Here is a 10,283-nt window from a genome sequence, read left to right as displayed (position 1 = left end):
TGAGCAGGGGGTTGGACTAGATGACCTCCTGAGGTCCCTTCCAACCCTTATATTCTATGATTCTATGATATTAGCTTTGGAGGCCTCCAGTTCAATCCGTGGTCATAGCCAAGATTGCAGTTGCTATAAAATGGAAGCTGATCTGGGATTCAAACTGCTGTGAGCCTGAGACACATGAAACCAGCTTTCTCCATTCAGGGAAAGCATGTAACCCACTGCTTAGTGTGAGTGACACATACCCCTGTGTGCCCCACCCACAGAGCATGTGAGTGTGTTACAGCTGCCAGCTAGGGAGTTATTTCTCTGACTCAGACTTTTAGCTCTAGACATCCCCAGCTCAATCCCCAGGCACCAAGATGGTGAATCTCACTATTATGAATGCTTGTCTTCCTTTCCCATTCCTCTTTTGTCTCTGTATGAGCCTCATTTAATATATTTTGTTTGATTTTACCGGTAAGTTCTTTGGGGCAAAATGTATTTTTCCGTAAAACACCCAGTGTACAAACTACACTATATTTTTACAAAGTATTTATTAATATTTGCATTAATGGCCTCTGAAATCAACTCTTATCAACCCAGATGGGAATGACAGTCATTCAGTATGGTGGGAATGGTCTGGTTGGCTGGAGAAGATTCCAGTTTGGGGTGTCTGCCCTACTTCTTAACAGTCTGCTGTGTGTTTTATCACCTGAAACTGCAACCCCTCAGTCTGACTGGTCACACAACAAATTGAAGGGGTTGTGATTTCTCTTTGTCTTTGGAACATCCCTGGGTATGTGTCTCATGGATGCTGTGATCCTCTTGGGTTGTTCAGCAGGCTTCAGCTAAGCAGCTCTCTTCTCACAAATACAGCGAAATTGTTCTGAACAGGTATAGGAGGTGGCTTCTCCTGCATTCAAAAGTGCACAGGACTCTCCAGTCTTTTGCTTCTTTACTTGGAACCTGGGGTGGAAAACTACATTTAACACTCAGCCATGCCATTTTTGTAAAATCACAAACAGTGTCATTGCATTTGGCTGCCTAAATATTGGGGTTAACTTGCCTTACCTATTAATTTCACTTCTCAAAATAACATGTCCTGCAAGCTGAGCTATGAAAAGCATTTCTTTGTGATTTGGAATTTTTTTGGTGTGAGATTGTTAGTTTAGCTGAGGTGGCCTCTTGTTTTCTATTTACTGCAGTTGTTGTGCAATTGATGTTCAGGAGTAGGTGGGTAGTCTCTTCTTTTCCTCATTAAGTGTAATGGTGGCATCACCCTAAGTCAATGTTTCAGCTTTGAAATATCCCATTTAGAATATTTGTGAATATCTATATTTATATGTAATCCTGACAGAGTTACAGCTACCATTGTTAATGTTATTCAATTGTTTTATTATGTTTATTCATTTAGATTTAAAAAATTTAATAGCACCACTCCTTCCTGTGAGAATTTGTAACTGTAAAAAATACACAATAATTCTACAAGTTCAGTAGCAATGCCAGAGTGCAAATTCTGTAAGAAATGCACAAGGATGTAAAACACAAGTGAACAACTTCTAGATCTGCCAGAGACTTACAGGTCAGTGGGATGAGCTGTGCCATCCTCCCACATCCAGCTTGTAGAAGCTCCCTTCCGTAATAGTCCAATCCAGTGAAAACACGCCAGTCCGTTAATGAAATCCTGTTTGGGAGCAAGACTAAATCATTTACATCAATCCCCATTGGTAGGTGTATGGATACCAGGGATGAGAATGAGGTTGATGTGTCCCAGTCAAGACCAGCGTGTCGTAATGCCCATACATTGGCCATTCACACTCCATTTTCTCCAAGATAGTTAACCATAGATTTTATGGAGATTTTTACCCAATTTAATCTGTACCTGACCCTCATGGAAAGCATCACAGCTACTTTCCTGGCTGAGAACAACTGATATGATACCCTGGAGAACAAGTCAACACAATTGTCTCATCAGCCAGGTGTATCACTAATGAGAGACATGAAGAGTTCTCTTCCCAAGCAGTACAGACACTAACCCAACAGCATTTCCAGTCTCTGTTAAAGAGAGACAAAGCTTGATTTTTTTCTTAGATGGGTTTCATTTCATTGACTTCAGTGGAGGAAGTCCTGATTCACCATGGAATGAGAGGAGACTCAGACCCTAGGGAAGGACTCTGTGCCTTCCTCATCCTATGCAGAGCACTAATCCCTAGGCTAGGATATCACACTCTCTTTAATCAGTCCTGAAGTCAGTGATCAAATTTGCATTCACTCCTTCCCTGGTGCCCAAAATCTGCCCAGTCTCCCTTGGGGACACAGCTCTGAATAGAACACAAACAGTTTAGAAAGTCATTTACCCTGCCAGTGTTATTTTTCATTTTATACCCATATCCCACTTCCCCACCAGATAGATATTGGGCAGGTGTAGTTTGGAAAATATAGGAAAATAAGGCAAAGGGTAAATTCCCTACCAGTTCTTCCTTGTTCTCTATCCTCAGCAGTCTAGACCCATGAGACAAGCAGTATTTTTTACTCTTCTGCCAGGAGCTCCTTTCTTTAGTAAAACGGTAACACTTCCCTCTATGCTGTATCCAGCCCTCAGGGCAAGAGCTGCATTTATCTACTGGAAGAAGAGAGCAATATAGACCCGTTATAGTTCTGAATTGATGGGTGCGACACAGTTTGATACTGAATGTCACCATGTATTCGCTAGTGTGTATATTTCTCACGGGGAATGTAGTGTTTGTCTTGCCAGCTAGGATGAAGCTGATGTTGGTGACCCCAAAATAACCTGGGATACGGGATACTTGGGTTAAGGCCCTTTTCTGATTCAGGCAGAGCAGGGACTTAACCCTGGTTTTCCATCATCTCGTGTGAGGCCCCTGAACACCAGGCTATTGGCTACTCTGTGGTTTCTCTCTTTCTTCATGGCAGACTTTGAAAGGTCTCAGTTTTATCCCAACATGAAATGGGAACATTTTGAATTTCTCAGAAGTGCTCATGGGACAGGAAACCTATTTCCCATCCAGCTCCATTCAGATCACAATGAACTAGAAAGGTAGTGAGAGGACTGGTGGAGAGAGGGAGCAATCCTCATAGGAACACCTAGCACAGCATTGTCCTCCTCACAAAAAGCAATTGTGCAGGAGGTAGCAACAGTGAGATGCCTTTCTGAACAACTTGCTTCTGCTGCAGATGAGTCATCATCATCATGGCCTGGTGTTCAAAGTGATGGCAATGATGATGATGTTGACTAGGATGAAAGCCTGATAACCAAGCTAGCACAGAGTCGGTGCTGTGGGAGGGAAGTGCAGGAGGATCTCTCTGTGCAGCAGCCTATTTGTCTGTTGCATTTGTCAAAATCCCTCTGTTTATCAGTGTCTTTCCCTTGTACCATTGAGAGATGTAAGCTGGGAAGGAGCTGCCCAGGTTTCTCTACTTTGAAGCTAGTGAGCCAGGGATCATTGATTATGTCCACTATTAAGGACACCATATTTTTGCTCAGATTTGTTTGTGGCTTTCCATGTAATTAATACTTAGATGAGGCCCTTGTACACTGTGTGCACAGGGACAGAAGTACCCTTTTTTGTTAATGAGGACAAGGAGAGCTGAATTCTGATTAAGCAACAATATTACCATAAAGGATATAACAGAAGAGTGAGCTCTGATCGATACGTTTCTTATTCAGAACATTTGAGAGTTCTGTGTTATTGGCTTGGAGTTCGTCTCTTTGCTGCATGCAGTTTTTCAGAGTTTCCTGCAATTGAGTGAAGTTTTTCAGAATAGCCTGTTTCTGGACAAGTTCCTCATTCTGTCTTCTCACTTGATGGGAAGCCTGGAGAACTTAAATCCACATCCCAAAAAATCAGTTAAAACAAAATGAAATACACTTATATAAATCATTTGCCTTTTGCATTATAAGGATGCTAACAGCAATTGTGACAGTTGTCATCATGGCTTACACACTGGGGACTGAACTGGAGACCTTCTGAGCTAAAAGCATGAGTGGATATAACTTCAGGTAAATGCTTGGCCTATACTAGAAAGATAGGTCAACATAGCTACATTGGCTAGGAGAGTGAAAAAAACATGCCTAACTGACACAGCTATGCCGACCTAACCCCCAGCACAGACACAGCTATGTAAATAAAAGAATGCTGTGTAGCTACCATCATTTGGGGAGGTGGTGTTCCTATTCCAATGGAAAAACTCCTTCCATCAGAGTAGATCACGTCTACACTTTGGGGTGATGCTGACATAGCTACAGCAATATAGCTATGCTGGTACAGCCTCCATAGCATAGACATACGCAAAGACAGAAATGTCAGTCACCATGGGCTGTAACAATTCATATTCTCTGTGGATTAGCACACAGGGGGGACCAATAATCCCAACTATACATATAAAATGATAGGGTCTAAAAATAGCTGTTACCACTCAAGAAAGAGATCTTGGAGTCATTGTGGATAGTTCTCTGAAAACATCCACTCAGTGTGCAGTGGTAGTCAAAAAAGCGAACAGAATGCTGGGAATGATTAAGAAAGGGATAGATAATAGGACAGAAAATATCATGTTGCCTCTATATAAATCCATGGTATGCCCACATCTTGAATGCTGCATCTTTGTTGGGCCTGTCCTGTAGTAGGTAAATTCTAGGTACTCTTCTGGCTCTGTCAATCTGTTTCTTCACTTCAGCAGGTGGGTATTGTAGTTGTCTCTATCAAGCGTTCTTACAACTACAATACCCACCTGCTGAAGTGAAGAAACAGATTGACAGAGCCAGAAGAGTACCCAGAAGTTCCTACTACAGGACAGGCCCAACAAATCAAATAACAGAATGCCACTAGCCATCACCTTCAGCCCCCAACTAAAACCTCTCAAATGCATCATCAAGCATCTACAACCTTTCCTGAAGGATGACCCATCACTCTCACAGATCTTGGGAGACAGGCCAGTCCTTGCCTACAGACGGCCCCCCAACCTGAAGCAAATACTCACCAGCAACCACACACCACACAACAGAACCACTAACCCGGGAACCTATCCTTGCAACAAAGCCCGTTGCCAACTGTGTCCACATATCTATTCAGGGGACACCATCATAGGGCCTAATCACATCAGCTTCAATGCTTCAATCTCTTTGGTCACTCGATTACAGACCTAAAAGTGGCAATTCTTCAACAAAAAAACTTCAAAAACAGACTCCAATGAGAGACTGCTGAATTGGAATTAATTTGCAAACTGGATACAATTAACTTAGGCTTGAATAAAGCCTGGGAGTGGATGGGTCATTACACAAAGTAAAACTATTTCCCCATGTTTATCACTCTTACTACAGTGTGTATGGTAATACCCATTGTTTCATGTTCTCTGTGTATATAAATCTCCCCACTGTATTTTCCACTGAATGCATCCAATGAAGTGAGCTGTAGCTCACGAAAGCTTATGCTCAAATAAATTGGTTAGTCTCTAAGGTGCCACAAGTACTCCTTTTCTTTTTGCGGATACAGACTAACACGGCTGCTACTCTGAAACCTGTTGGAAGACAGGATACTGGGCTAAATGGACCTTTGGTCTGACCCAGTATGGCTGTTCTTATGTTCTTATGAGATTTACACAATGTGGAGTTTTCAGTTTAATTCTGATGTTAAAGTAATTAAGGAATTGGTAAAACTGCTTTACAATTTACAAAACAATCTCTATGGGCTTGAAATCTGATTAACAGAATATGTACCAAAGATGTTTTTGTCTAAATGTCCTTTATATTTTTAACTTCCTGTCCTCATCATTCTCATGATTTACACTGATGTAAGTAAGAACAAAATCAGGCCCCATTCCCTTTTGGACTGGTAAACTGAGCAAACTTTAAAGATCACAAAACCATTCAGAAGCAAGAAATATGGAGCTATGCTCTGTATCATGATTAGAGCTGAATGAAAAATTATTTTTTTGGTTTGCAGATGAAAAATCTGGAACAAAAATTGGTTAATTTTGAACCCGAACTGATATTTTCCAGTTTTTCTCCTGGAACAAAACCCCAAAACAAAATTAATTTCAGATCTATATGGAATGAAATGAAGAAAAAAAAACTCAAGAAAAAGGGAGGGGAGAGTCTTTTAATTTCCTTTTAGGGTTGTTTTCCATTCCAATACATTTTTTTTCAGTTCTTCCTAGAGTTTTGTTTTGAGGTATTTTTCAAGCTTTTTATTCTGAAATCACTGAAACAAACCATTTCCCTTTCTTAAATAAAAAATCAATTTTTGGGCGAAAAGTATTCATCGAATTCTACCCAAATTCACAAATAGTTTCAGTGCATGGAAAAATGCATTTTTTTTGGCTAATAAAATATTCACTGAAAAAAAATTCATCCAGTCCTAGTCATGATGCCATTTCTAACCATATTTAAACTGTAGTCAGAGTTTCAAATCAACTTTAGTCTTAACTGAGAAGGATTCTTGGTATCACCCCTCTCCCTAGGCTTCAGAGCTGGAGCTGCACCACAAAACGTAACTTCAAAGTGCTGTCTATACAGCTATTTGTAGAGCATTAGTAGAAGCCCCGCTAGCCTGAGTCTGTTGACCTTGGCTTGAAGGCTTGCTCCTGCTTGCTCCAAAATGCTGTGTAGACATACTCTTAAAGGTATCTCAGCTTCTCACATGTTTTACAGGTAGAATTCGAATCACAGCTCAGCAGGCAACAGGCTCTGAATACCAAATGAAAGTTGTTTTTTACAAAGCAATGCAAACTATGACAGTGTCTCACACATACATTTACACACATCACTCAAAGCCCTTCTAAATGTTATAAAGGTTCAGATCATGTTTTGTTGCCTTCTTGGCAAATACTTACCCATGGCACCCCAAACCCTTGCAGTTACTACCAAAGCCAGGCAGAGGTGCCCCAGGATCACTGTAAGGAGCCACTGTGAAGATGGAGGAGATTCTAACAGAAATAAGAGAGAGAAAATGAAAGCAACCGTGGCTAGAATGTGCCCCTCTCCTGAAACTCTGGGATCAGATCAGAGCTCTCAGCCACACCAGTCTACCAAAGCCAGAACTCACCATTAGAGCTAAACCAGTCCAATAATAATAGCTATTGAATGTGTGCTCAATAAATCTGGCATGAATTGAGATGACTTGGAGAAAACAGTTGTTCCTGGTGAAGGCCAGAGCTGTCACATCCCAATTTCTGCCCAGGCCTTGGCCCATTAACGTGCCATTTCCTGCCACAGTGGACAAAATTCTAATTTTATTGTTTCTGAAATATGAGGCCATGGACAGTGGCTACACCAGGAGGCGGATGTTTGACTATGAACACTTTGATAAAAGAACGTAAGAAGCCAGCAGCTTATAGTGCATAATATTTTGCTGCCTCTTCTGCTTTGAAGGAGTGTGAAACTCCAGATCAGAGTAGGCCATTTCCTTCTCGTTGATTTATGATAGGTTGTAAGGATGGAAAGACAGCTCTATGAAATTGTTATTACAGTAGGTGGGAACATAACTTCATAGATGTTAAGGCTAGAAGGTAACATTATGAGCATCGGGTCTGAGTTCTTGCATAATGTAACACAGGCCATAGAACCTCATCAGTAATTCCTGTTTCCAAAACCAATAACTTATGGTTGAACGAGGTCACATCTTTTAGAAAGAGAGTCAATATTCTTTTAAAAACTCCAAATAGTGGAGAATTATCACATTCATTTGTCATCTGTTCCACTGCTTAATTACACACATTGTTCAAAATTTTTGTCAGATTTCCAATTTTACCTTTATCAGAGTCATCCAATTAGGAAGCAGAAACAATACCATGTGACTTAGGTGACAAATCACATAGCTCAAATAGTGAAGTATGAACAGTGAATTCTTGAAGCAGAAGCCACTGCAAATAGTTAACAACCAACTCAAAGGTTGGAACATAAACCATGCACTGAATGATTTCAAATAGAAAACCTTTTATATTTTTAATTGAAGCTTGTTCTCAGATAAGTGATGAGCAGAGAAAGGGGCTGACTTCTCTGAGGACAAGATTCTGTGATCCTTACTCATGTTGAGTTGTACCTTATGCTGTGGGGTAAAATATTACTCCCCATAAGGAAAGGAATTAGAAACTGGCCCTGAAAAAAATGTTCCCTGCAGTAGTGGCCTAGTAAGAACTGAGAAAAATTGAGCAAGGACATCAGGATTTGGCCCAAGGCAGGCTGTAGCTGTTAGATTATGTGGATTAACAGGAAGCATATTCATTTCTTATTATTTTCTGCTATCTGCAAACTATAGATAAACCATTTTAAAAATATTTCTGTTTCTTATGAGGCTTGCAAATAAGGTACTTATTACAAGAAACCTTGCAGGGCACTAGTAAGCTGATGCCTTAGCTTGCAGCAACTAGAACTCTGGCCTATCTAGAAGCTATTCTGGAGAAAAGCCAAGAGATTCAGGTTGAATCATCTAAGAGAACTCAGCGTCCTTTTTCTGTATCATATTCCCCAAAGCCCCATATATATAGTATGCAAAGCTTGTGCAGCATTATAGTTGTAGATGAGAGAGCTGGCAAATATAAGGAGTCCAACTAACTACATGAAATGTGCCAGACAGGTATGGACTTTTGTGTTAAGTGTTAAGTAGATTTCCTGGGGAATTCTTTGGGGAGGGGTTCATGCAAATTCCACAATGCTGGTTATGCAACAACAACAAAAACACCTTTTTGAAGCTACCCCCAGAGGAGTGGGCCATTGACTGGGGTTTACCTGTTTTTGGAAACTGGAGATCAAAGGCCAGAGCAGTATAAAGCAACAGTTGCACTATCCAGTTGGGGTATGGTTTCTGATCTTAAATGCTGACATGAACTTGGGAGCAAATGGGCAAACCCAGTTGTGGGGGTCTGAAGATTGACACCTACCAGAGCCCTGTGTTGGAGCTCAGGGTGACCTTGGGTAAGCTTTTAGCATGTATTCAGGTTTATTATTTTTTAAATATGTTTTCTCTTTAATGCTTTTGCCCAAAGAATAAATACAGTTTGCTTTGTGAAGGTTGGTTGGTAACTGGAATACACTCTTATAGCCCTTAGAGAAAGAGTTAACTACAGGCGCTGGTCCCTGATGAGACCTGCTGGGAAATTGCAGTCAGGTGCAGAGGGACTGCAAGCATAACTCCCAGTCTGAGGGCGAGATGTGACAGCTGGAAAGCCTAAAATCTCAGGTAGGTGCCCACAAGGAAGAGTAGGAGGGAGGATCATTTAGGTAGTTAAGTCTGGAACCGTGTCAATGGTTATCCTCAGGTACAAGAGACTTTTCTCATGAGTGATGGCTCCAGAGCTTTGCCGACTGGCAGAAAGATTCCATGGTGAGGCCTCAGGGCAATGGAAGTTCTGGAAAACCCAAACAGGGCACTCAAGATGGAACTTGAGTTCCAAACCCAAACAGGGTACTCACAGAGCAATCCACCCAGGTGCTTTCTCTGATAGCCCACCTGGGGATCAGCTGATCAATCACAGGTGCACTAGCCTCTTCCCTCTTAAAGGGCGAGTACCATCCTGTGACATAAGGATTTATTACTTCATAATCAAATTGCTACGTTCCAGCGCTTTGTAGGCACAAAGCCACCTTCTTCCCATACCTGGAAAACTATGCATTTCTGGGGGCACCTTCATATCACACAGACTGGCACAAAACTAACAACATAGAATTTTTTCTCAAATGTCAGTAAAACTAACACAGATTCTTGCTATATAATGTTAGGGTTTCTGGGACAAAGTTCAAGAAGGAGATTTGAGTAGGGCTAAAAGCATAATGTTAGACATAGATTCAGGAGATTATAAATATACAGTACCTGTGACCCTGGCATGCTTTGGTCTTCGTTTTCTCTTCTGATCTGCAGGAGTATGAAATCTGAGGTCCACAAGGTCACTGACTGCTCACTCATTTCTGGTGGGTTATGGGATAGAAATTCCAGAGGTGGAGTTAGTGAACTGAGATGACCACTGGGATTTGTACTGCAGTGAAATGGCCTGTTAGAGCCAGTAAGAACATCAGCATGAACAGGAGCAATGTAACAGGACAGCCTGCTCAGTGGCTCAGTACAAGTGTTCCTGTGTTCCTCATGGACACTTAACTCCCACATAGCAAAGGCCACAAGAAACATATTCTAGCTTTTATGGCTGGTTAGGCCACTCCGTCGCATCCCGGTGGGTGGTGATTTGGCCTCACATATACACACCTTTGTCATCTTCTGTTTGAGCTAGCAATGCTTTTTACTGGACATGAAGCCATCAGCCACAGGACACTCCAACTACTGCAAAATGGTGCAGCATGT

At 41.4% G+C, this 10,283-nt stretch overlaps 1 protein-coding gene across 1 annotated transcript; it reads right to left on the bottom strand.

Annotated features, from left to right (window-relative positions):
• Window positions 1-824: 824 nt before the first annotated feature.
• LOC144259191 (natural killer cells antigen CD94-like) lies at window positions 825-9,893 on the bottom strand. Its single transcript, XM_077807371.1, is given in 7 exon segments — window positions 825-942; window positions 1,557-1,660; window positions 2,448-2,599; window positions 3,652-3,819; window positions 6,826-6,918; window positions 9,801-9,872; window positions 9,875-9,893. Coding segments are annotated over 7 exon segments (726 nt in total).
• Between the last annotated feature and the right edge of the window lie 390 nt (window positions 9,894-10,283).

This window comes from Eretmochelys imbricata, chromosome 1, assembly GCF_965152235.1.
Source record: "Eretmochelys imbricata isolate rEreImb1 chromosome 1, rEreImb1.hap1, whole genome shotgun sequence".
NCBI classification, from domain to species: Eukaryota; Metazoa; Chordata; order Testudines; family Cheloniidae; genus Eretmochelys; species Eretmochelys imbricata.
Note: the sequence above shows the minus strand (reverse complement) of the source record. Positions and strands in the feature narration are given on the sequence as shown.